Genomic DNA, 26,393 nt, shown 5'->3' on the forward strand with positions numbered 1-26,393 from the left:
TGCGGTCCCAGGCGCCTCCCCGTGGGGTTTGCCTTCGCGGCGGACTCGCTCCTCTGGTCTACAGCCTTTGGACCGGTAGGGAGAGGGTGGGGCCGAAGCCAGCTGCTGCGCATGCGCCGGCCGGGGCCCCGCCCCCATGCGCCGCGCGGCTCCAGGGCCACGTTCCAGGGTCGGGTTTGGTGGATCCCTCAGTCCTTGCCGCCGCGGGGCGCCCTGGGATAGCGGCGGGGCCTCCCGGTGAGCGCGCGCCGGGGCGGCCTCCGGGAAGTGGGAGACGCTGCGGGTCCTGGGCCCAGGCCTTGGGATGGGCGGGAAGGCCTGGCCGCGCCGGGCTGTGGGCACTGCAGGAGGCCCCTGTGCAGGTGGAGATCGCCGCGGCCCTGGCGGGACTCCTTGCTGGCTCTTGGGCGCGCTGATGCCCATCATCTCCCTGAGTTTCTGAGCCCTATCTCTCATGTGTCAGTGGTCACCGCCGAATCCAGACACTCCGGCCCTGTTCCGGAAGAGCCCTGATATCCGTGGCTCCATGGCGCTGTCTGTCGATACCATGCACTCTAGCTCTCAAGGAGCTAGTTTTGTGGGAGGGAATAGAGACTTGGAATAACAGACCTGTGCTAATTAGAGACGGGAAAGATGGAACAAGGGGAGTGACCCTCCTCCACCCCCATATCCTAATGTGCTCTCTCTCTATCCAGAACAGATCTCGGCCCCTTTCCAAACACTCCTGATGCCTCATTTGCCTCTCGCCTCTTTTCGACCACCATTTTGGGGGCTGAGGCACTCACGGGGCCTCCCCAAGTTTCACTCCGTTTCTACACAGTCGGAGCCCCATGGATCTCCCATCTCCCGGAGGAACCGTGAAGCCAAACAGAAGCGCCTGCGAGAGAAGCAGGCGACTCTGGAGGCTGAGATAGCAGGGGAGAGCAAGGTTAGGGGTCAGACAGCTTGTCCCTGGGTTTCTGAGACTTGGGAGGGGCTGGAGGAGACGGGCTGAAATGCAGTCTGGGGTATACTGGATCGCAGCCTCTTCTGCTTTCTCTTCTCAGTCACCTGCAGAATCCATTAAGGCCTGGAGGCCTAAGGAGTTAGTATTGTATGAAATCCCTACGAAACCCGGTGAAAAGAAAGGTAAGTAGAATAAGTAAGAAGGCCTTTTTTTTCACATATGTGTTGCCCATTTGGCCTGCCGAAATGCAGCCTGGGAACAAGTTCAGTGGTTAGTGGAGCTCTCTTCTGCCTTCACAGATGTCTCTGGGCCCCTGCCTCCTGCATACAGCCCGCGATATGTTGAGGCTGCCTGGTACCCGTGGTGGGTACGAGAGGGCTTCTTCAAACCAGAATATCAGGTTAGTATCTGGCAGGAGGGGTCCTAAATGGTCTCCAGGACAGAGTGGCCCTTGAATACAACTGGACCTCAGAGTTGAGCTCACATTGTAGACCTTGTCTTCTTTCTGGCTCTGGTGTCTCCAAAGATTTCTCTTGGCAGGTTCCCCCTGGCCAATTCCCTCCTCTCCACTCTCCTCTTATTTGCAGGACAGTTCTTCCTTGAAGTTCTTTCTGTTCTGGAGACAGTAGAGGGTGCTCTTTCCCCAATCCAATTCTCTCTTGCCCCTTTGACTTTTTTTCTTCCTCTAGGCCCGGCTGCCCCAAGCTACAGGGGAGACCTTTTCCATGTGTATCCCACCTCCCAATGTCACTGGCTCCCTGCACATTGGCCACGCACTCACGGTGGCCATACAGGATGCCCTCGTGCGCTGGTGAGAGGGGAGTGGGGGCTGCTTGAGTTCTTGGAAGGGAAATAGGAAGGGCAGGAATGAGTGAGGATAAACATTTAAGCTCAGGGGGCTCACAGGAGGGCATTTTTGTTGCAGGCACCGGATGCGTGGGGATCAAGTGCTGTGGGTCCCTGGTTCAGATCATGCAGGAATTGCTACACAAGTATGTCTTTTGTTACCTGTTCCTTTTCTTGGGCAAAAGCAATTTCTTCCCCCAAAGCAACCTGACTCTGTTCATTTGCCCTGAATCCAACTGCAGGCTGTGGTGGAGAAACAACTGTGGAAGGAACGGGGAGTGAGGAGACATGAGCTGAGCCGGGAGGCCTTCCTTAGGGAGGTGTGGCAGTGGAAGGAGGCGTGAGTATGATGGGCAGGACTCGGGGGGCCCAGATGGCAGATTTGGTTTCTTGCCTCCCACCACTATCACTCCTGACTTGTAATCCTTGGCTCTTCCCGACACAGCTCTGACTTCCTCAGAGATGGAAGTTCTGGAGCCCGTTAACATTTGGTGGAGTTTCTAAGCCTTATGTGTGTGGATATTATATATGCATTAGAATATTCGTGTGTGTGTGTGTGTGTGTATTTATATATATATATATATATATATATTTTCTTTCTCTTTACTTACCCCAATTTCTCTTGTCTAAATCTCACCTTCTTCCACTCGCCCATTCCCACCTTTCAATTCCCATGGAATTACCCTCATTCTTCTGGGTCTGTTATCTCATGCCATCTCTGTGAAGCATCCTTGGATTTCCCACAATATGGCTATCCCTCCTCTCTTCCTATAGAATCTTTTGCCTCTTTTAATATCTTAGAAAACCCCATACTGGGTTTGTAAGTCCATTTCTATTAGCCTCTAGAGGCTAGATCAATGCCATCCTCACTTGATTTTCCTCCAACACCTGGCATTGCTGGGGGCATCGCTAGGCCTAGTACATAGGAAGTGCTTGGGAAGTGTTTGCTGACAAGGATCTCTCTGGGCACAGGAAAGGTGGAGAGATCTGTGAGCAGCTGCGAGCTCTGGGTGCCTCCCTGGACTGGGATCGAGAGTGTTTTACCATGGATGTTGTGAGTGTTCTGTGCCTTGGTCCCTGTGAGTGATGGGCGATGTTTAGGGATCTGTGTGGGGCAGGGAGGCAGCAATGCCTGGGTCCCTGAGCAGGGTGATGGGCTGAGAAGTGGCTCTTAGAGGTGGACACTCAGGTCATTCCAGGGCTCCTCAGTGGCTGTGACTGAAGCTTTTGTGCGGCTCTACAAGGCGGGGTTGCTGTACCGGAACCATCAGCTTGTCAACTGGTCATGTGCTTTAAGATCAGCCATCTCGGACATTGAGGTGAGGCGGAGAGAGGGAAGCAGGTTTGTGAGAGCTCTGAGGCAGAGTGGTCAATGATTAAGAGCTCAGACTCTGGAGCCAGGGTGCCTGGATTCAAATCTGATGCCTGCCTGTGACAGCTGTGTGGCTTTTGGCAGGCCGTTTAGTCTCTTTAAGCCTCAGCTTCCTCAGTCTGTAAATTAGAGATGATGGAATGCTTGCATCGTGGGGGTGTTGTAAAAATTAAATGAGAATTCACATAGGTGCTTGGCAAGATACCTGGCCATGGCTTAAGTGCTCAGTGAACATTTATTAGAAGTGTGACTGCACGAGCATTGGGTGAGGGCAGAGGGAGGTAGCTCCCGAATCCTCCAAATGGCTTTTAGATGGATTGCAGGGAGGCTGGGCAGATGGATGAGTGGCAGAGTGAAGCCTGGGCATGAGCCTTGCAGAAAGGCTGCCCTCTGACCCAGCTTTCTCGGTGCCTCCAGGTGGAGAACCGGCCCCTGCCTGGCCACACACAGCTTCGACTGCCTGGCTGCCCCACCCCCGTGTCTTTTGGCCTCCTATTTTCTGTTGCCTTCCCCGTGGATGGAGAGCCTGGTGAGCATAGTACTCTGCAGGGTCACCCGTTTACCTCCATTTTTCCTGTTTTCTGGAGCCCATGTTGGGCTGCTAGGAACCCATCAGTCCATCTCTCACATGAACCTTGGTAGTGTTCACCTCAGCGTGGGCACTTACCCAGGGTCTTCTGGGGGATGTACAAAAAGTGCATGTGGTCACTGCCCTTTGAGAGTGTGGTGTGATTCTTCAGGAGTGCGCTACCCAGGAAAGAGATCAGTTCTAAGGTATGTTTTGTTTTGTTTGTTTGTTTTTTTGTTTTGAGACAGAGTCTCACTCTGTCACCCAGGCTGCAGTGCAATGGCACGATCTCGGCTCCTGCAACCTCTGCTTCCCAGGTTCAAGCGATTCTCCTGTCTCAGCCTCCTGAGTAGCTGGGATTACAGGCGCGTGCCACCAGGCCTGGCTAATTTTTGTATTTTTAGTAGAGACGGGGTTTCACCATGTTGGTCAGGTTGGTCTCGAACTCCTGACCTCGTGATCTGCCCACCTCGGCCTCCCAAAGTGCTGGGATTACGGGCGTGAGCCACTGCACCCGCCCTCTAAGGTGTGGTTTTTACGGTAAATGTTCTGAAGAGCTCAGAGAAAGGGAAGACAGATGAGCTGGAATTGTCAGTGGAAGCTTCTTGTAGGGGGAGCTGGTGCTCCCCCTGAGGAATGTACAGCATTTGTGATTAGGACACTGAGAATCCCCAGTGTCCTCTGGGCACCCAGCAAGAATTCTATGATAGTTGCTTTAATTAATGCTGCCCCCATTTCTTCCATGCAAATTATCAGGGAATTCTTTAGCACCAGAGACCCTCTCAGACCTCTGGTCATCATCAGCTTATGGGAAACCCTGGGTTCCTATAAACACTGCTCCTACTTTTTTCTAGTCACTCCTGGGGGCCTCTTCCACCTTGACTACTCCCTGCCCCTTCCCCTTTCCAGTTCTACTGCCTTTAGCTATGTTGGCAGTGAGAGGTGAGGATGATGACCAGCTGTAAGTGTTTAAATGTTTATCTTCAGATGCAGAGGTTGTGGTAGGAACCACAAGGCCAGAGACGCTGCCTGGAGATGTGGCTGTGGCCGTTCATCCAGACGACTCGCGATACACAGTAATACCCAGTGCGCTCCTGCACTCTGGCCCGCCCCGCCAATGGCCTTCTCTTCTCTTGGGTTTTAAATGGTGGCTCTTTCTCTCTTGCTTCTACTTCCTTTTCCTGAGACTTCTCTCAGTGGTTCTGATTGGACTCCCGCCTCTTCTTATAGTTTTTCTGTAGCTCAGGGGTTGACAAACTGGCCCATGGTCCTAATCCAGCTTGCGGCCTTTTTTTTTGAGACAGAGTCTCGCTCTGTCACCAAGGCTGGAGGGCAGTGGTGTGATCTTGGCTCACTGCAACCTCCACCTCCCGGGTTCAAGCAATTCTCCTGCCTCAGCCTCCTGAGTAGCTGGGAGCGTGGCACCATGCCCGTCACGTGCCACCACACCCAGCTAATTTTTTGTATTTTTACAAAAATTAGTAATTAATTTTTTTTAAGTAATGTAATTTTTTTTTTTTTTTTTTAAGTAATGTAATTTTTAAGTAATGTTATTTAGTAGAGACGGAGTGTCACTGTGTTAGCCAGGATAGTCTCGATCTCCTGACCTCGTGATCTGCCCACCTCGGCCTCCCAAAGTGCTGGGATTACAGGCGTGAGCCGCCGCGCCTGGCCGCTTGCAGCCTTTATATTATCTATGGCTGCTATTATATACCCTCTCCAGCTCTGCTGCAGTGGCATAATAGAGTAATTGTGCCGAGAATGAATTTGTCTCTAGGCCCAAAAGCCTAAAATATCTACATTCTGGCCCCTTAAGAGTTTGCTGACCTTGCTCTAGCTTGCTACCTTCCACTTTCTACCTTCTTATTCCTGGGGTTCTCACGCCCCAGCCCAGACCCTTCCAACCCTCACAGGTGCCTGTCCTTGATCCCTCTCCCTTCCTTTCAGCATCTACACGGGCGACAGCTTCGTCACCCCTTGATGGGGCAGCCTCTTCCCCTCATCACAGACTATGCTGTTCAGCCACATGTGGGCACGGGTGAGTGGAAGTCAGGGGAGGGAGAGAAAGTTGGGGGTCCTGGAGGAGAGGGGAGGGAACCAGGAGGAAGAGGAAGGTGGGAGTGGGAGATCCTCATATAGGGTGGTCTGAGTGGGGAATGGGAGGGAGGCACAGACAGAGAAAGTCGCAGGGGCTGGGGTGGTGCAGGTGATGGGGCGGTGCAGGTGATGATGATACATCTGGAAAAGCAAAAGCAAAATCCAAGGTCAGGTTCAGTACTCACCATGGCTGTGCTCCCCAAGGGGCAGTGAAGGTGACTCCAGCTCACAGTCCTGCCGATGCTGAGATGGGGACCCGACATGGCTTGAGCCCCTTGAATGTCATTGCGGAGGATGGGACCATGACCTCCCTCTGTGGGGACTGGCTGCAGGTGGTACCACCCTATGTTACCCCATCCTTTGGGGGCTCTCTGTCCCCCTAATCCTCCTCCTAGTTTCTTATTTCTCTAGAGGCCTTCAGTCTTTACTCTTGCCGCTTTTTCTCCAGGGTCTTCACCGGTTTGTGGCCCGGGAAAAGATAATGTCTGTGCTGAGTGAACAGGGCCTGTTCCGGGGCCTCCAGAACCACCCCATGGTACTGCCCATCTGCAGGTAACCTCCTTTTAACTCCTGTACTAAGGGCTACCCCAAAAGGGAATGTATGGAGCTTAAGGGTGACAATAGGATGGGCTCTGCACCCCTCCGTTAGAATACGAGGTCCGTGTCGGTTTTATTCACTATTGTATCCTCAGTACCAAGGGCCTGGCATGGCATGGGGTCTTGTGCCCCTGGGAGAAGTCACAGGGCCGGAAGAGCAGTGGACTCACCCTGTCTCCCTTTCAGCCGTTCTGGGGATGTGATAGAATACCTGCTGAAGAACCAGTGGTTTGTCCGCTGCCAGGAAATGGGGGCCCGAGCTGCCAAGGTGAGGCTGCAGTGTAGGAAGGACTGGGGCCAGGGGTTGGGGGAGCTCCCTGAGAATTGGAATGAAGAAATGGGAAGCAGGAGACCTCCTGCCCTGAAGACCTCTCCAGCTGTGGTAACTGAGAGGATGTGTGGGATGGAGGCTGGGCGGCCCAGCAAGGGCTGGCTCATATCCTTACTCAAGCCCAGAATCTTGGCAAGAGGCTTGGGAGGTCCTTTCTGAGTTTTAAAATGACCTCAGAGGCCACTTGTCCTATCTGTGGAGGTGCGGCCGTGCAGGAAGGGCAACATTGTCTAAAGTCCCCTTTCTCTCCAGGCTGTGGAGTCAGGGGCCCTGGAGCTCAGTCCCTCCTTCCACCAGAAGAACTGGCAGCACTGGTTTTCCCATATTGGGTAAGGGTAGGGTAAGGGGAGCTCTTGTGGAGATGGGGAGGGGGGACTGACTGGTTATTCTAAGACTTCACGAATGTCCTCCCGGCAGGGACTGGTGTGTCTCCCGGCAGCTGTGGTGGGGCCATCAGATTCCAGCCTACCTGGTTGTAGAGGACCATGCGCAGGTGGGTAGGAAGAAGCACCCGGAGGGCTGAGTGTGGCGCAGAGCACCTAGCCCAGGAGTCAGAGCTCCTCAGGGCCAAGTCCCGCTCCTGCCTGGTCATGTGCTTCATGCTCATAGTTATGTAACCTTCTGCGCGATCAAGGCTCCCTGAAGTGGCATTTCTTTATCTCACCCCTGGAGGAACCTGGCCACTCTAAGACCACATGAGGACGTGAAAACCAAGTGACATTTACACCTGTCAGCTGTTCTTCCTCACTCTCCCCAACCCCTTCCTACTTTTGCAGGGAGAAGAGGACTGTTGGGTGGTTGGGCGGTCAGAGGCTGAGGCCAGAGAGGTAGCAGCGGAACTGACAGGGAGGCCAGGGGCAGAGCTGACCCTGGAGAGGGGTGAGTGCCTGAGCTGGGGAGGGATGTACAGGGGAGCGGGGGCCTGGGCATCTGGGCCTTTGAGGGGAACAGATCCCAAGATACAGAAGGTAGGGTCAGGAAAGTTGGGAATGGAGCCAAAGGGGACAGCCCTGGTCTCTGGGGGTGGGGGTTGGCCTAGAATGGTGGCAGCAGTGGTCTGAGGTCCTAGAAGCCAAGGTTCCAACTGTCCCCATTCTTTTTCTGTTTCCCAGATCCTGATGTCCTAGACACATGGTTTTCTTCTGCCCTGTTCCCCTTTTCTGCCCTGGGCTGGCCCCAAGAGGTGAGGTGGGTTGAGAGGGCGAAAGTGAAAGGGAAACGATAAGGAAGGGATGGCTGGGCCCCCACAGAGGCTTGAGGGGGGCCCGGGGCCTGGGCCTCTTACTGCTCCTCTTCCCCCTAGACCCCAGACCTTGCTCGTTTCTACCCCCTGTCACTTTTGGAAACGGGCAGCGACCTTCTGCTGTTCTGGGTGGGCCGCATGGTCATGTTGGGGACCCAGCTCACAGGGCAGCTGCCCTTCAGCAAGGTAAGAGCCCTTCAGTGCCCTGCCGCTTTCTGTGACCCCAGTGTTCCCCAAACCTTGTCCTCCCTTCTAACCCCTAATGTGGTCCTTTCCATGTTGCTGATTCCTTTTTCCTAATTCACTTCCTACCCTACCCCCAAAAGTATGGAGGCCAGAGATCCCAAGGCACCTCCAAGGAAACCCCCCTCTGCTGACCCCTCCCTGCCCCCAGGTGCTTCTTCATCCCATGGTTCGGGACAGGCAGGGCCGGAAGATGAGCAAGTCCCTGGGGAATGTGCTGGACCCAAGAGACATCATCAGTGGGGTGGAGATGCAGGTGAGGACGAAGCACCCACTAGAGGGTCAAGGTTTGCAGGGTTTGCAGGAGAGAGGAAGGCAGGCTGAGGGAGGAGTGAGGCCAGCAGGTGTGACCCTTGTAGAGGCAGGGCCTTCGACCTGGGTCGTGAATTGCCCCCTTCCATCCCCAGGTGCTGCAGGAAAAGCTGAGAAGCAGAAATTTGGACCCTGCAGAGCTGGCCATTGTGGCTGCAGCACAGGTGAGTCATCGCTGCCTGCCCCCCACCAGCTCTAGCTCACCACCTCTGGTTTCCTCTGCAACCCAGGTCCTGGCCCTGCAGCCACAAAGGCATCTGCCACCCTTCTTCTTCCTCTGGTTGCAGAAAAAGGACTTTCCTCACGGGATCCCTGAGTGTGGGACAGATGCCCTGAGATTCACACTCTGCTCCCATGGAGTTCAGGGTAAGCCTGGGCGAGGGGTGTTGGGGTGAGCAGAGGGCAGCGGGCACCTGTGCAGGGGCAGGGCAGGGGCAGGACTTCTGGTGCTGCTGCCACCTACATGCAGACTACCTCGATTCTCCCCTTCCAGCGGGCGACTTGCACCTGTCAGTCTCTGAGGTCCAGAGCTGCCGACATTTCTGCAACAAGATCTGGAATGCTCTTCGCTTTATCCTCAATGCTTTAGGGGAGAAATTTGTGCCACAGCCTGCTGAGGAGGTAAGAGAAAACAGAGGTGCTTGGGAGTAGGGTAGTCAGGTGTCAGAGGGCCAAGGTGGCATCTGGAAGGAAAGGAGGCAGGGGAGGGGGAGTCAGGCCATCCTGCCCCCTCTGCCTGCAGCTGTCTCCCTCCTCCCCGATGGATGCCTGGATCCTGAGCCGCCTTGCCCTGGCTGCCCAGGAGTGTGAGCGGGGCTTCCTCACCCGAGAGCTCTCGCTCGTCACTCATGCCCTGCACCACTTCTGGCTTCACAACCTCTGTGACGTCTACCTGGTGAGTGAGGCTGGGGGAGGCTTGGTATTCCCATGCCTGCTTCTAATTCCTCTGGAAATTTCCAAGGCAGAGAGCTCTGGAGTTAATAAGTTCCCAATTGTCCCCTCAGTTAGGAGAGGAGAGGAGACGAGGGAGTCTCAGTTCCCCTCTTCCTGGGACTGGTTTTGGCAGTGCAGCCCAGGCACTGTTGCCTGCCTGTCACCTGGGGAGAGGAGGAGGAGGGAGACTTCTAGAAATGTCTGACAAGTCGGTGTCAGAAGGCAGAGGGGAATTTTTTCAGTCCCTGTAGTTGCTGAGTTTGGCCCATGGGCAGGCTGCGTGCTGAGAGAGGCCTGGGAGGGACTAGCAGCGGTCTTTAGACCAGGGGTTCTCACGCTGTCCTACGTCCAAAGCACCTGGAGGGCTTGTTGACTGTGGATCCCCCCCCCACCAACTGCCACCCCAGAGTGGCTCCTTTAGCAGGTTGGGGTGGGGGTGGGTGGTGTAATGAATATTCATTTCTTGTCCCAAGTGGTGCTGCTGCTGCTGGCTGTGGACCACTGCCCTAGCTCAGCCTTTTAAAAACCTCTGTCCCCTGTTGATAAGCAAAAAACTCAATGATTTTTTTCCCTAAACTACATGTTTCCCTGGAAATCCTGTCCCTGTGTACTGCAGAGAATTGCTGTCCTGGAGTCCCCTTCTTTGTGCTGAGTGTGTCCTGGGACTGTGGATCATATCAGAAGTGCTAAGTGCTTCTGCCTGTCCCTCTCTCCCAGGACCCACGGCCTGCCCCGCTGGCGGGTAGCAGTGGCTGTAGGGAGGAGGGCTGTGGCCCTGGACCTGTCCTCTGACCATTGGCTTCCTCTCCAGGAGGCTGTGAAGCCTGTGCTGTGGCACTCGCCCCGCCCCCTGGGGCCCCCTCAGGTCCTGTTCTCCTGCGCTGACCTCGGCCTCCGCCTCCTGGCCCCACTGATGCCCTTCCTGGCTGAAGAGCTCTGGCAGAGGCTGCCCCCCAGGCCTGGTTGCCCCCCTGCCCCCAGCATCTCGGTTGCCCCCTACCCCAGCGCCTGCAGCTTGGTGAGTCCCAAGCACCTTGGAGTGGGTCTGTGGGTGAATGGAGGGGAGCGCCTTCTGAAGGGGTTTGCTGCAGGGGGCTCATCTGCAGGAATGGTTCGTACTTTACTGTGGAGCCCTGGGGAAGATGGATTGTTCCTGCAGGGTTGCTGCGATGACCCTAGGGTCTTGAGGGACAGTATTAGCATAGTGCTCAAGAGCAGGACTCTGTTGCTAGACTGCTATTTTTGAGCTGTGTGATCGAGCCTCAGTTTCCCCCATGTTTAAACTAGGAACAGTAATAGTATATGTTATGGTTGTGATGAGGGTTGGATAAGTTAGTAATAGGGTGTCCCCAAAATCTCAGTGCAGCTTTAATAACTTCAGAAGGATAAATGCTATGAACTCACCCAAAAATTATTTTAAAATTTAACTATTTAAATTTATACTTATTTGGTTTTGAGTTTTGACTAATTCATTTTAAATTCTAATTTATTTTTGGTTGGCCATTTCAATCACAGCAACTAAACAGGCATCAAACACTGATCATCTAAAACCTCTTAAATGACGCCTCACTTTTTGTCATGTTCCTTGAGATAGTGGATTTTCTGTGGTGCTGAGGACAGATCTCATTGCCCTAAGGAGATGGGGTGGATGGGTCGAGAAGAGAGCCAGCAGGGTTGGTACTGAGACTCCCAGGAGCCCCTTTGCCAATTCTGGGTCCCCCCCATTGCCAGGAGCACTGGCGCCAGCCAGAGCTGGAGCGGCGTTTCTCCCGGGTCCAAGAGGTCGTGCAGGTGCTAAGGGCTCTCCGAGCCACGTACCAGCTCACCAAAGCCCGGCCCCGAGGTGAGGCAAGGCGGGTCCTGGGCTCGGATCCCTGCAGGAAAAGGGGGCTGGTGGGGAAAAGAGGAGAGCCTGAAGGGCCAACCCCCCATTAGGAGGTGCAGGGTAGGAAGGGAGGCAGGAGCTGAGGCCTTGCCCCTGACAGTTTCTTTCTTTCCAGTGCTGCTGCAGAGCTCAGAGCCTGGGGACCAGGGCCTCTTCGAGGCCTTCTTGGAGCCCCTGGGCACCCTGGGCTACTGTGGGGCTGTGGGCCTGTTACCCCCAGGCGCAGCAGCTCCCTCCGGCTGGGCCCAGGCTCCACTCAGTGACACGGCTCAAGTCTACATGGAGCTGCAGGTGACCAGAGGGGATGGGGAGGGTTAGGGCAGGCTTGGGAAGCATGCTGGGAGGAAGGGAGGGGCTGGGCTCTATAAAGTAGGGGAAGGGACCTTCTAATGGAGGATGGAGGCCTGGCAGCAGGTGGATGTCTGAGCCTTTTCTCCCTGTTCTTCCCCAGGGCCTGGTGGACCCGCAGATCCAGCTACCTCTGTTAGCCGCCCGAAGGTACAAGTTGCAGAAGCAGCTTGATAGCCTCACAGCCAGGACCCCATCAGAAGGGGAGGCAGGGACTCAGAGGCAACAAAAGGTAAGGCTGAGGGAGGCCCCCAGAAGGCTCCACCCCTGAGGGAATGTGGGCGAGGAGGGGCCTCATTCCTGGATCCTCACCTCCTTTTCTCCTCGTCCAGCTTTCTTCCCTCCAGCTGGAATTGTCAAAACTGGACAAGGCAGCCTCTCACCTCCGGCAGCTGATGGATGAACCTCCAGCCCCAGGGAGCCCGGAGCTCTAACTCATCATCCCCATCAGTTTTCCTCCCTCTCAGACCTGTCTTTGAGGACAAACAGATTTGTCAGCTGTCAGGGTGCAGTGGGACGTCAGAGACTATGTGGTCCATCGCCTTCATTGTGTAAATGAGGACACAGACTGGCTTGGTCGCAGTGACTGTGGTGTCCTTGAGATGCTCACATTACTACCCGGCCTGCCTCCCACCTGGAAGTCTGGGAATGAGGAGATTGAGATAAACTTTTGAAATCCCAAACATGTCTGTTTATGGCTCTTTGGTCCCCTTTGCTCCCAGTGGTGACTTTTGTGCTTCTGAGTTGTCCCCTGAGAGCTTGGTCTGGGAAAAGAGGAGGGGTCCTCGCTGGAGGAAGAGGAACTTTCTAGTCATGAGTAGGGTATGGGCACAGTGGTTCCGGTTCTACCTACTTTCTGGACTAACTGACAATGCCCTGGCTTTTGCAGGCTCTTTCTCCTCTACTTCTCACTAAATGGAAGCTTCCCCGCTCCTTGGCTGTATCCCTAGAGGTGCTGAGAGAAGTAGGACTTCCTCCAGACCTGATGGGCTGCAGGCTGTGCTGCAGATGGTGTGCCTCCACCTTCTGTGCTCTGACACCTGAGTGCCCAGCCTCTGAGTTACACATTCACAGCACAGCCAGCCACCTTACCCACGCCAAACACCATCTCATCTCCATGGAATTCAAGGGCCTGGCCCTTCCACGCCCAGAGTACATTCTGTCCAGCAGCTCTGAGTAGCCTGTCCTGGGCTGGGTCCTCTATGGTGCTAGATGTACAATGCCATTTAATCCTACTGAAAACCTCATGAGGCGGGTGTTAGCTCCATTTTGGAGATTTTTATTTTTACTTTATTTTTGGGACAGGGTCTCGCTCTTGCTCAGGCTGGAGTGCAGTGGCATAATCATGGCTCACTGTAGCCTCAACCTCCAGGGCTCTAGTGATCCCCCTGCCTCAGACTTCTGAGTAGCTGGGACCACAGGTGTGCACCACTGTGCCCTGCTACTTTTTTTTTTTTTTTTTTTTTTTGGAAACGGAGTCTTGCTTTGTCACCTAGGCTGGAGTGCAGTGGTGAGATCTTGGCTCACTGCAACCTCTACCTCTCTGGTACAAGTGATTCTCCTGCCTTAGCCTCTTGAGTAGCTGGGATTACAGTTTTCTGTCACCACGCCCAGCTAATTTTTTTTTGTATTTTTAGTAGAGACAAGGTTTCACCATGTTGGCCAGGCTGGTTTTGAACTCCTGACCTCAAGTGATCTGCCTGCCTCGGCCTCCCAAAATGCTTGGATTACAGGCGTGAGCCACCATGCCCAGCCCTGCCCTGCTAATTTTTAAAATTGTTTTGTAGAGATAGGGTTTTGCCATGTTGGCCAGGGTGGTCTTGAACTTCTGGGCTCAAATAATCCACCTGCCTTGGCCTCCCAAGGTGTTGGGATTACAAGCATAAGCCACTGCGCCCAGCCCCCATTTTGGAGATGAAGACGTGTGCTCAGAGAAAAGTCTCCACCGGGACCTAACCCAATAAATTAGGTGCAGGCTCTTTCTGGCTGCTGTAACTAAACTTCAAATATAATGGTGGCTTAGATGAGGTGGATGTTTCTTCTGCTGGGCATAAGTAGTGCAGAGATCTGCAATAATGGGAGCCCACACCTCCTTCAATCTTATTTTCCTGCCATTCTGATGCATTGTCAAACTTCATGTCCAAGGTCTGCACCAGCTCCCATCACCGTGTCTGCATTTCCACCCAGAGGGAGGAGGGAAAGAAGGGGATGGGCAGTTTTCTTTTTCTTTTTACTCTGTTTCAGCAAGGTTTTTTTTTTTTTTTTTTTTTTTTTTGAGCACCTGCTATGGATGGGCTGGGCCTTATTCTGGACACTTAGATTCATCAGTGAGTGAAACAAAATTCTGTGCCCTTGTAGTACTTTCCTTCTAGCAGGACGGTCACAAATAACATACAAATGAGTGAACGATATACTATGTTTGAATGTCATGAATGCAGGGGAGGGAAAAAGGATAGAACAAGGTAAGGGGACTCTAATGTGTTTGTGTGGCGGGGGGCAGGTTGTACTTTTAAATAGTGGGTCAGGGCAGAACTCACTGTAAAGGTGAGGTTTAAGCAAAGGCTTGTAGGAGGTATAGGAAGAGCGTTCCAGACAAAGGGAAGGGCCAGAGGAAAACAGATAGAGGCATGGTCAGACAGCTCGAGGAGTAGCCCGGAGACCATTGTGGTGGGGCAGAGTGAGAAGGGGAGGATGGCGGGAGGTGGAGAAACAGAGGTGAGGGTGGGGGAATTGGGGGGGGGTGTAGGGAAGACTCAAGGTGGACAATCTGGGGCTTGTGTCCAAAATGGTAGCCAGTTGGCTACCTAAAGCATTAAATAAAATAAAAACGTTCAGTTTCTCAGTCGTACTTGCCATATTTCAAGTGTTTTGGTAGTTGCATGTGGCCAGTGGCTACTATGTTCGTCAGCACGGTTATAAAACATTTCCATCATCACAGAAAGTTCTATTGGAAAGCACTGATCTAAGACCTTATAGGCTGTTTCAAGAACTTTGCTTTTCCTCCTCTGAAATGGAAGCTCCTTTCTTTTCAAGGATACTACCAGAAAGTTGCCCACCTCCTTTCTACTTGCATCCTATTGGACAGAACATGATCACATGGCCACAGCTAGCTGCAAGGGAGGCTGGGAAATGTAATGATCCACATGCTGAGTTGAAATCTACATGACTATCCAAAAGGAGGAGGATGGCTGTTAGGGGGGCCAGTTAGCAGTCTCTGCCACCCCCAGGTCTGGTGAACCCCAAAGCACTCTTCACTGCACTGCTCTGTTTTGAGCCTTGGGAGACAATTCTTTGAGAAAAATAATCTGGAAATCACTTCCTGGTGATCTCAGGCCCTGAAGTCTAGGAACCAGGTTGAGGTGCATTTAGCTGTCTGCTCTACCAACCTCTTGGACATTCAGATATGCAGTCCCCCAACTTGTTTGGGGATCCTCACAGCTGCCCCATGGGCGTCACCTGCCCACTACTGCAGGCTAGGGGCAGGTCATAAAATACTAGTCTCCTTTGGAGCCCCCTGCTACCTCTCCTTGGGGGCTAATTGTCCCAGGACAGTTGTGAAGGAAGGTAGACCAATTTTCTAAGTGTTTTTTTTCCACCCTGCCATTTTCTATGCTCCCCTCATCTTCAGTGATGCTCCATACTGAACTCTTGTTGTCTTCTGTCTCCAAAGGAGTCAGTCTCCAATTTCATATGGAGATAATGGAGGGTTGTGTAGGTGTGGGGGGCAGAGTGGGTACCACAGAGGACAGAGAGCAATCCTATCAGTACCCCCCACTGCTCAAGTCTGAGCTGCAAGTTTGTGTTTTGAGAGCTGGTGAGAAGTCAATTTTTTTTTTTTTTTTTTTGAGACAGAGTCTTGCTCTGTAGTCCAGGCTGGAGTGCATGGTCTTGGCTCACTACAGCCTCTGCTTCCCAGGTTCAAGCAATTCTGCCTCAGCTCCCCGAAGTAGCTGGGACTACAGGCACATGCCACCATGTCCAGCTAATTTTTGTGTTTTTAGTAGAGACGGCGTTTCACCATGTTGGCCAGGCTGGTCTTGAACTCCTGACCTCAGGTGATCCACCTGACTTGGCCTCCCAAAGTGCTGGGATTACAGGCGTGAGTGAGCCACTGCGCCTGGCCAAGATAATCTTGAGAAGGTGGTCAGGAGTGCCTGCCTCAGAAATCAGCATAAGGAGGACCCTGAACCCCAGGGGACTAGGACTTATGTGTTGGGAGCAGGTTTCCATCCTAACAGCAATCCCTACCATCCTGCCGACGACCTATAAGACAGGCTGTGATATGTCCCTAAGTAGCTTCCCTGTGTGATCCTCACAACAACCTGATGGTGCAGGAATAATGAGAAAAACTCAGAATTGTGTAAAAACAAAACAAAACAACAACAACAAAAACCTTCCCCCAAACTGGGAGGGAGCTGAGAGGCCAAAAAGTGACTCAGACAAGTCCAGCTTGGTGAGTAGATGAGTTTTTTAGGACTTATGTACAAGGCACTCCTGGATGGCAGCAGGACAGCTTTAGAGATCCGTGCTGCCTCCCATGCTAAAGCTGCTTTCAAGCTAATTTTCTGACTCTGCCGACTGTGTGTGTGCGAATGGACTGTTTTCCTTGGTGGGTTCCCAGATACTCTCCGGGATGTTTGGGTTCTCAGGGACACCTGCTCCTCGGCCAGGCACCGTGACCTTGGCTCGCCACCTGGCCTTCAGGATTCAGGCAGTGGCATACACCGTTAAGTAACCTGGTAGGGGACCTGTCACACTACAGCAGGTACCATCATTGTTCCCATTTTGCGAGTGAAGAAATGGAGGCTCCAAGAGGATAAGAAACATGCCCAGGAATTCACATGTGGGCCGGTGTCACCTCATACTCACGTGGTTAGCCAGGACAGGCTCAGCTTGCACCTGGCCTCTCCTCCCCAGCACTTGCGCCTGGCTGGGCATCCTCTCACAAGCTGAACCCATCATCTCTCACCTGAGTGCCCACCCACCTCCCACCCCAATTACCTGTGTGGATCCATGGGCCAGGGGAACCATGTCCTGGGGGTGTTCTGCCTATGTCTCTTTCTTTGGTTTTTGAGCCCCTGGCCCCAATGCTTAAGCAAAGGGAAATGAAATAAAAATCTTGCTTAAACCAAGACCTCTGTCTGGTGCCTGACTTCTCCACTGCTATTAGATCTCAGGTGAGTGACTTGCCCTCTCTGAGCTTCAATTTCCTTATCTGTAAAATAGGATAATGATACCTAGTATGCCACATTCAAGACTGCTGCAAGCATTGAAATAGGGATGCAGGAGAAAAGCAGGACTTCAATAAATGTTGCTTCTCTTTATTCCCAGGTGTTCCGAAGATCTCAATTTGGTGTGTGTTCCTATGCATGCGTATATGTGTGTGGTGTGTGTGTCCCCAAACAACTCCCCAGATGCCTTGTAGGCCTGTGACACTGGTGTTGAGGGAGACATTGTCCATCCCTGGAACCCTCTGCTCAACAGGGTGACAGTCAGAGACTTGAGCATCCAACCCCCACTTCCTGCCAGCTCTGTGCTCAGGGACCCACAGAGTCAAGCAAGTTATTGAATTCAGCATACCGAATTTTATTTATTGCCACTCAGGAGGGTGGGGGCCTGCTGAAAGACAGGGTCGGGGCCTGCCTCCTGCATCCCCGGCCCAAAAGCCCGGGCCAAGAAGGACACAGGCTTCAATGGCTGTCATGTGTTGCAGACAACATGGTGTTGAGATCTTGCATGGTGGAGGGTGACGCTGGTCCCTGAAGGGAGATGGAGGAGGAGGCAGAGCTGGGAACAAAGGGTTAAAGGGCGCGATGTAAGAGAGCTCTCCATTCCCACCACGGAGACATCCAGACCCCAGCAGAGGCCCAAACTGACTCACAAACACACAGCCCCATCTTTCCCCTTCCAAAGAACTACCTTTTCAAGCAATTCCAGGAAGCTGGACTCATAGGAGGAATTTGTCAGAAAAGACTCCTTCAGCTTCAGTTGCAAAGTCATACCCGGCCCTGCGGATCCAGAAGTACAGCTTAGGACCCAGCAGTCAGGGCTGATTCCTCCGGAGACACAGCACCTTCCTGCTCATGCTCCCCGGCACAGTTCCTCTTCCCCAGCAATGCCCCTCCAGAACCTCTTGGAAGCTCAGGACTGGGGTGTCTCTGTCACTCTCAGGGACCATGAAGTCCCACCCCTTTTCTCTGGCCTCTTCTTGCCACAGGGACCCAGGAGTCCTGCCCTCTAGCCCTCACCTGTTCCATGTGAGCTGCCAAGGAGGGTCAAGAGGAGGACAAGGGGCAGCCCAGACCCCATAGTGGCCACTGCGCTCCTGGGATGGAGGAGACACTGAAGTCCCGGTGGCCTCTCCTTAACAGGCCTGTTTCTACACCCCACTCAAGCCTTAGCATAAGTGTTTGAGGGGAAATGGGAGGAGGAATCTGGTCAACTGGATTTTCCAGTTCTCCCAGTAAGAGAGGACCCAGGAGAGGACCATTCACTGGCTTTTGGGGAAAATAGAAGGAAGTCCCCTCTCTTCCACTCTGTGTCCCACCCCTCCCTTGTGTCTCCAGGTTTGAGGGAGTGAGTGCTGGTCCTACAGACAGGGAAATGGAGAGGGAAGCGGGGACCAGGGAGGCGTCCCTCCTGCAGGTGTCTGGGCCCCCACCCATGCCCGGGCCTCCCAAGGATCTTTAGAGATTAATTATTAACTGCAGTTAATTTTCATCATTCTTGACACCGAAGGGCTCAGGAATGTGGGCCCAAAAGGGAGGGGTGGATTAAGCCAAGTTTCTTCCAGAACCCAGGTGTCCTGCTCCCTCAGGTTTTTTTTTTTTTTTTAAAGACTAGTCAAGTGCAGTAGTGAAAAGAGGAGAAGGAGTAGAACAAGGAGTTGGGTCTATAATGGACTGTGAACACTGCTCCCCCAGCCTTGGTGGCTTTCTAGATGAGAAATCTGGTCATGGGAACTTCCATTGCTGAACATTCTGTTTTACTTGCTCTAACGCATCCTGGATTGTCAGGTGGAGACACGAGTTTCCTCAGACATCCTCTCACTCCTGCCTTGTGCACCCATGAAAAGGGGACACCCACCTACTCCCGGCCGAGATGCCTACAGGCAAGCGCTGGGACAGGCAAGCACAGGACAGATGTGCAGAGGGAGTTACTGACCCTCTTTAGAAACTAGGAAAGTAAGGCACAGAGACGGTAAGTGACCTGCTAAGGTCACCCAGCCAGCAAGTAGCAGAGAGATTAGAACCCATCCCTCTAGCCAGACAAAGAGACACACCAGCCATGGAAACTTGCTTGAACACACAAGGGCACAGGCCAGCATCTTCTTATCTGCCACTTCCCTATGCAGCCTCTCCACCTTCCCCAAAGCCAGCGGGACTGAGCACAGAGAGACAGAGGCAGAGAGAGCACTGGGCAGAGGTGGGGAGAGCAAAAGCAAGATGGGGAAACAGAGATAGAGGCCTGGTCTGCACTGTAAGTGTGAAATGAGGCAACCAATGACTCCCAGACTTGCACAGGACAACAGGAAGACCACAGTGGGAAGAAAGCATGGAGGAGAAGAGCAGCAGGCACAGGAAGGACGAGCAGGAGGTAGAATTGGGAACAGAGAGATCTTCCTCGGAGAAGAGTAGGGGCCCTCCCTCCCTCCCTCCTTCCGTCCCTCCTTCCCTCCCTTCCTCCCTCCCTCCCTCCTTTCCTTCCTTTTTTTTTTTTTTTGACAGGGTCTCATTCCTGTCGCCCAGGCTGGGGTGCAGTGGTGCAATCTTCTCCTGGCTCAGCCTCCCGAGTAGCTGGGATTACAGGCACCCGCCACCACAGCAGGCTAATTTTTGTATTTTTAGTAGAGACAAGGTTTCACCATGTTGGCCAGGCTGGTCTCCAACTCCTGACCTCAGATGATCCACCCCCTCGGCCTCCCTGAGTGCTGGAATCACAGGCGTGAGCCACCGCACCTGGCCTCCCCCACACTTTCTACAGTCATGTGCTAGGCTCATCACTAAGTATTCCTTTATAGCGCATAAGCGCCTGTGAAGTAGGTACTAGATTACCCCGATTTTAGAGGTGAAATTAAGACTTAGGCCTTGTGACTTTCCAGAGAATGCACAGCTCAGCAGTGGTGGATTCCAGTGCAGTGGACTCAGCCCTGGTACTGAGCTTCTGAGGATTCAGGGCTGTCTGGCTCCAGAGCTGGGTTCTGACCTTCCATATCACACTGTCCCCAAACATGACACGTGTCTTCCTTGGTGCCCCTTATCTCCCCTTTCCCCTTCCCTGTCAAAGGAATGGAAAGGTCTGTGAGCTGCAGCCATCTAGGTGAGAGACGGCTCAGGTATTGACCTTCCCAGCCCACCCTTAGGTTTCCAGAAGGTCAGATGCAGTCCTAGACCCTCATGGTTCCCCTACAACCCCAGCTTCCAAATCCTGCTTCCCTGAGGGACTCATACGTCCTGACTTCAACGGTTGTACTTCTAGGAACAAGAGGATGACCTTGGGATAGGTCATTTGGGTCTCCCCTTTTAAAGGAGGGTCTGGGCTGTGAATTGACTCAGACCTGGGGGACAGGTCCCTAGTCCAGGAAGAGCCCAAGGGCCAGGTGGGGGAGCCCGCAGGCTCTTACTCACTCTCCCCCTCACCCTGTGCTTCCTGGGATCAGGCTGGGACAGGTTAATCCCCTGGGACAACTTGGTGACCTCTCCCTGGGGATGGAGATTCTGGTGTTGGTGGAGGCCCCGGCACACCTGGCTCTCCCGGGACTCGTAATAGGCCCCAGAGCCTTTAAAGAGCCTGGGAGATGGGCCTGGCCAACACACTTCAACTGGTGCCATGGACACTGTGCTGGTGCTGCTCCTGGGCCTGCAGGCCTTGGCCGGACCCAGTGAGCACCTGGGCCCAGACAGGGGGTCTTGAGGGAGGACATGAACTTGGGACCCAGTGGGATGGCCAACTCTTCTATCCTCGTTCTATGGTTTATCTTCTTTTTTCAACAGTTCAGCTGACCCTACTGGGGACTTCTGACACAGTATCCCCAGGTCTCCCCTGTCTCTGGAAGTCTCCCCACTGTCTCTGGAAGTCTCCCCTCTGTCTCTGGAGCTCTCCCCGGTTTCTGGAAGTCTCCCACTGTTTCTGGAAGTCTTCCTACTATCTCTGGAGGTTTCCCCACTGTTTCTGCAACTGTCCCCACTATTTCCAAAAGTTTCCCTACTGTCTCTGAAGTCTCCCCTCTGTCTCTGGAGGTCTCCCCACTATCTCTGCAACTGTCCCCACTATCTCTAGAAGTCTCCCTACTGCCTCTGGGAGTGTCTCAACAGTTTCTTCAACCTCTGGGAGTTTTCCCAGCAGTCCTCAGTCTTTAGCTCCAGCCGTTTCTGGGAGCACTTCAGGAACAGTCTCCACATCATCAGGTGATATTTCTGTTGCTCAACCCATCTCGGGAGAACCCTTCAGCTCGGTCTGTAGCTCTGGGGTGGGGCTTCCTGCAAGCCTGGCAGTTTTCCAGAACCTCAGTGGAAGCAGCTCCCTTGCCTTTGTGGCTATACAAGGGCCTCTCTTTCTGTTTTCCAATTCATCACCTTTTTCTGTCATGATTAGTTCCTGTTGTATCCTAAGACTTTTTTGGCTACTTCAAGGTCATGAAAATATTCTCCTCTGCATTCTTCCAGAAACGTTATTATTTTAGCTTTCAAATTTAAGTCTATTATCCATCTCAAATTAATTTCTGTGTATGGAGCGAGGTGGAAGTCAAGATTCATTTTTTCTTCTTATGAATATCCAGAACCATTATTTCCAAGGACCCTCCCCTGTCCCTGCCATTGAACGGTGAGCACCTATCCTGAAAGTCAAGTGACTATTTGTGTGGGTTTTTCGGTCAGTTTTTTTTTTTTTTGAGATGGAGTTTCACTCTTGTTGCCTAGGCTGGAGTGCAATGGCGTGATCTCGGCTCACTGCAACCTCCGCCTCCCGGGTTCAAGCAATTCTCCTGCCTCAGCCTCCCGAGTAGCTGGGATTACAGGCGCCTGCCACCACACCCAGCTAATTTTTTTGTATTTTTAGTAGAGACGGGATTTTACCATGTCGGCCAGGCTGGTGTCGAACTCCTGACGTCAGGTGATCTGCCTGTCTCAGCCTCCCAAAGTGCTGGGATTACAGGCGTGAGCCACTGCACCCGGCCTATCAGTCAGTTCTTACTCCAGGGCCACAGTGCTTAAGGACTACAGATTTGTAGCAAGTCTTGAGATCTCATAGTGTAAGTTCTCCCTTTTTTTTTTTTAAGAGACTGTCTTGGTTATTCTCAGTCTTGATTTTCATAACATTAGTTCATCAGTTTATTCCAAAAACTTGCTAGAGTCTTGCCTGTGGGTGCATTTGATGTGACTTCTGCTTTGCTCTTGCTTGAATCTCTTCTGTTTTTTCCCTCTGCCCTCTTAGGACCTGCCTCCTCCAGTGCTCCCGGAACAGCTCCAACTGTGCCTGGGACTTTAGCACTGAGTGTTGCTGTCTTAGGAGTTCCACTGCCACCATGGCTGGGTGGCCACCACGTCCCCTGGGCTCAGCATCCTGGCCAGTTAAGTCACTCTTCTAGGCACTGGGTCACTTACAGTAAAATGTTGGTGGGCCTATTCTCTCTCATTCCCCTGCAGCCACCCCTGGCTCCTTGGGAGGAGTTCAGGGAGAGTCATTAGCTCCTGCTTTCAACTGTGTTTTAAACCTGTCTGAGGATGTGTCTGTAGCTCAAAGGGGTTTTGGTGGCCTCTGGTCAGACCAACTGCCAGATGCCTGTTACCTGGCTGCTTTCTCGAAAGGTTTTCATCTTTCTTCCTCATGATCTAATCTCTCTGTTCAGGGCGAGACGCATTCCTTCCAGAGATCACCCCTCCTTCTTCCATCATCCTCCTCCCCTCCCTTTCATTCCTAGAAGGGGAGCATAGGGAATACCACGCGGGAAGTCTGACGGCAGGAAATGAATGGAAGGAAGACAGGAGATCAGGCTCTGGTTCCCCTTAAGGACAAGAATCAGGGTGGAGTGGTGGGGAGAACTGGGGCTTGGAGGAAGGAGAGTGCCTACTGAGGACCCTCCCAGTGCAGAAGCATCACAGACCCAGGGATGCAGAAAATAGGGCCCGAGAAAGACAGTGAGGTGCGGACCTCGGTGATGAGTCTGGGACTGACAGACGTGTCCACAGGGAAGAGGCAATTGAGACTTGGACTGAAGCCCTTTAAACCCCCACCCCCACCCCTGCTGAGATTCTGCTCCCAAGGTGATAGGAGAAAACACCAGAGAGATGAGGTCTCAGAGTCAGAGACATCAGTCACAGAAAGAAAGATGGAAAGTCAGAGGGCAGTGGGGGTCTGGGGGGCTGGAGGCACCACTTACCTCAGTCGCTGGCCCTGTCTTTGTGCCCCAGGTCCGAAGCCCCAGAAGGACTCTGTCTCAGACTGGGCCATTGTGTTGATCACTCTCACTTTGGTGGCAGCAATTGTCAGCCTAATGTACGGTATCAAGAAGGTGAGCAATGCCATGGTCCAATGTGTGGGATCCCCGTGCCAGCGGGGCTGGGACCTGGTGCCCCAGGATTCAGAGGAGAACAGGGCTTTGGGGAGGGGAATGACAGCTTGCAGGGCTTGTTGCAGGGAGGGCAAAGAGAGCCCTTGTCTCAGTGGCCGAGAAAAACACCGGTCTGGCAGGGATAGGGGGTTGGGGCCACTGAAAGAGGCGGGGGAGTGCTGGAGGCTGACTGGCACGTGGAAGCACTCAACTCAGCTCTAGGCAATGAAGGACCAGTTCTGTGGAGCTACATTCACCTGGGCTTGAATCCTTGTGCAAGTTACTTAACCTGTCTGTGCTCCGGATTCTTCATTAATAATAATACTTAAATAATAATAATATTACATCGCACTGATTATGTGCTAGGTGTGCTACGTGCTGTACATCTTTTAGTTCACAGCAAGCCAGTGATATAGGAAATATTACTCCTCATTTTACAGATGAGGTAATTGAGTCCTGGATGAAATGAGAATGATGGCATCCATCTCAAAGGGTGGTTGGGAGGATCAAATAAGCTTATGCAAAGAGAGCACTAATGGTGCTTGGCATGTATCATAGTAAGTGCTCAATATACAGCCTTATTCATTATTATTGCTGTTTTTGCTCAAAGAGGAATGCTGAGTGCCTGGGTTGCCGAGAGGAAGCAGCAGTTCATGGGAAGAGCTGGGCTGAGCAGCAGGTTCCCGGGTCCCTAGATTAACCCATCGTACCCTCCCCTCATCTCACAGGCCTGCCAATTCCGGAGGGAGATGAGTCTGGGGTGTGGCTGTGGCTCTGTGACCCCTTACAGCAGCCACCATGAGGGGGAGGCTGCCAGCTAGCGCTACTCTTGTCAAATGAAAGGTGGGGCTGGGGCAGCTGAGCGCCTACCCTTTGGCCTTCCTTCTTCCTCTCCCAGATAGTCTCATTCCCAGACTCCCCTATCCCATTCACCTTAGCCGGGACCATTTCCTGCAGGTAGATTCCTGGGGTCACTGGCCCCCCCAGGTCTCTTCCACCCACCGCGTAAGGAGGAGTCTACTGTCAGTCACAAGATTCTGCTCTCTGTCCTGCCGCCAGCCATGCAGACTGCGGGAAGGTGCCCAGCTTCTCCGAGGGCAGTTTTCTCATCTGTAGAAGGAAGGACCAGGGCTAAGTGGTCTGCAGGCACCTTCCAGCCCTCACGGAGCCCAGGTCTGGACGGCTGGAACCCCTGCCCCTCACCCTCTCTTCCTAGTCCCACCCTCCTCCCCGACGACCAGAGAAGCTCTTTAGCTGAGGACAGTCTGCTCACGGCTTCCCTTCTCACTTCCCTCCACAGGGAGCCCCCTCAGGCTGGCTCTTGAGCCCCCAAGGCCCTCTGATTCTCTCCCCTCAGGGCAGGTGCAGGACCCTCCTCTGTGGTGCCCCCTCGGTCTGCTATGGGAGGGTGGTGAACAAGTTATTGCTAAATAAAATGGCACTTCCTCCACTTGTCTCCCAGATGCTGTGGGTTTGCCCAAGTGCATGGGCTTTTGTGTCATGTGGGCCCGGAAGGGCCAAGTCTGGTCTCTGCCAGTTACCAGGGCAAGTCATTCCCTGATCCGAGGCTCATTTATCCTCATCTGTAAAGTGAGGGTGACAGGTGATAACTCATAGGTGAGGTGCTTAGTACATTCTTCAGTACATAGAAATGCCCAAACAATGGTAGTTGGCAGGGTTGTTTCGTGACTGGCCTCTCAGCCTCCAGCTCAGATGAAGCAACATAGACTGACTGTAAGAGACTGTTTTGGGCCTCCACCTACCTCCAGGTTTCTCCATCCCAGACATCAGCGTCCTTGGGGTGGAGTTGTAGCTCAGAGAGAAGGGAAGGGGGTGTTCGTTCACAAACACTGGTTAGTGCTTATTCTAAAGCAGAGATCCTCCACTTCAGCACAATTGGTGTCCTGGGCTGGATAATTCTTTGCTGTGGAGACTGCTCTGGGCATTATAGGATGTCCCACAGCATCTCTGGCCTCTACCCCCTAGATGCCAGTAGCATCCCACTCCAAATTGTGACAAAAATGTCTCCAGAAATTTCCAAATGTTCCCTGATGTGGGCAAAATTACTCCTCCCTGTACAGAACCACCGTCCTAGAGGCTTGGGTCCCTGGGGAAAGGGGGGGGGAAAGGGGACCAGTGAAAAGGGGGACTGTCAGTCACCCGAGTCCACATGGAGTTGCAGAGGACAGCCTGTGTCTGCCTTAGTTTCTCCATCCTGCAGGATATATTGCCTGGGAGGCAGGCTGCCCAGTTCTGAGTAGTCAGTCTTTGGCCTGACTCCACGGAGCCTCATTAATCTCCCATTAATCACATTAATAAGCAGTTGGCCTCCTCTCCTCTTCCCACCTATTCCAGCCCTGCCCAGGGCTTAGGGACAAGTCACACCAAGTAAGGAGAGGAACCCACGTGTCCAGTTCTCTAGTCCTCTCATGAGCCCAAATGCCCTGAGGGCCTGGCCTCCTGCCCTCAGGTCCTGGACCTCTCTATGGCCTTTGCCTGCCCCCACTTCCCTCAGAAAGGCATCCTCCGGCCCTGGCTTCCACTCCATCCAGGCGGAGTGGAAACATTTATTGATTGCCTACTGTGTGCCAGACACTGTCCTAGGCTCTGATGACACAGCAGGGATCCAAGGTGCTTACTTTCCATGGAGACCCACAGTGGGCAGAAAGGGGTTGTGACTTCTCTGTGCTAGAGACCCAGGGAGTCTGTCCTCCCCTACTCCAGCCCCAGGCACTGTCACTGGGGAGACAAGGGAGTCTCTGAGCTAATGCTTGCTTTAGGCAGGAACTGAGGAAGGGAAGGGGGAGCTCTGGGGTGCTCCTAAAAATGAGATGTCTGCATTTCTGTATAGGAGTGAATGGGGACTTCGAGACAAAGAGACAGCCGCTGAGCTGAGGTGGGAGGGAAGAGGTAGAGTGAAAGCAGAAGCCCCTGTATACCGAGCATCTCTTGGCCAAAGATCTTGGCCTCGGTCCCTCTGGGTGGCCTGACCTGTCTGTGTCCCTGGTGAGGGGTGTGACATATGTCCCTGTGGTTCTGTGTCTTGTCTCTGTCACTGCCTCTGCACTCTCCACATATTGTTGTATGACCTCTGAACATCATGAAGTACCTTTCTCTGCAGCGA

General features: G+C 53.2%; 2 protein-coding genes across 8 annotated transcripts; one reads left to right on the forward strand and one right to left on the reverse strand.

Annotated features, from left to right (window-relative positions):
• Positions 1–12,404, forward strand: VARS2 (valyl-tRNA synthetase 2, mitochondrial). Of its 7 annotated transcripts, none has more exons than XM_019029264.4 (30): positions 1–362; positions 701–928; positions 1,047–1,128; positions 1,246–1,346; positions 1,636–1,757; positions 1,872–1,938; positions 2,035–2,132; positions 2,765–2,846; positions 2,992–3,111; positions 3,582–3,693; positions 4,720–4,808; positions 5,680–5,770; positions 6,034–6,161; positions 6,278–6,381; positions 6,613–6,694; positions 7,010–7,086; positions 7,175–7,250; positions 7,534–7,636; positions 7,870–7,940; positions 8,061–8,186; positions 8,395–8,499; positions 8,651–8,719; positions 8,843–8,921; positions 9,049–9,176; positions 9,298–9,450; positions 10,300–10,506; positions 11,220–11,331; positions 11,489–11,664; positions 11,825–11,953; positions 12,054–12,404. In XM_019029264.4, exons 2-30 carry the CDS (start codon positions 728–730, stop codon positions 12,153–12,155), a joined length of 3,192 nt encoding a protein of 1,063 aa, XP_018884809.1. In that variant the 5' UTR covers positions 1–362; positions 701–727; the 3' UTR covers positions 12,156–12,404. The 7 variants fall into 7 exon arrangements, 6 of the variants coding, with proteins under 6 accessions (XP_018884809.1, XP_004043654.2, XP_018884808.1 ...); XM_004043606.5 differs by having other exon boundaries at positions 68–362; positions 696–928; XM_019029263.4 differs by having other exon boundaries at positions 104–237; positions 696–928.
• A 4,882-nt stretch (positions 12,405–17,286) lies between these two features.
• Positions 17,287–18,104, reverse strand: SFTA2 (surfactant associated 2). The gene is made up of 3 exons (XM_004043609.5): positions 17,970–18,104; positions 17,641–17,729; positions 17,287–17,508 (listed from the first exon to the last, which is right to left on the reverse strand). Exons 1-3 carry the CDS (start codon positions 18,028–18,030, stop codon positions 17,422–17,424), a joined length of 237 nt encoding a protein of 78 aa, XP_004043657.1. The 5' UTR covers positions 18,031–18,104; the 3' UTR covers positions 17,287–17,421.
• Between the last annotated feature and the right edge of the window lie 8,289 nt (positions 18,105–26,393).

The sequence above is a fragment of the Gorilla gorilla genome, chromosome 5 (assembly GCF_029281585.2).
Source record: "Gorilla gorilla gorilla isolate KB3781 chromosome 5, NHGRI_mGorGor1-v2.1_pri, whole genome shotgun sequence".
Classification (NCBI taxonomy): Eukaryota; Metazoa; Chordata; class Mammalia; order Primates; family Hominidae; genus Gorilla; species Gorilla gorilla.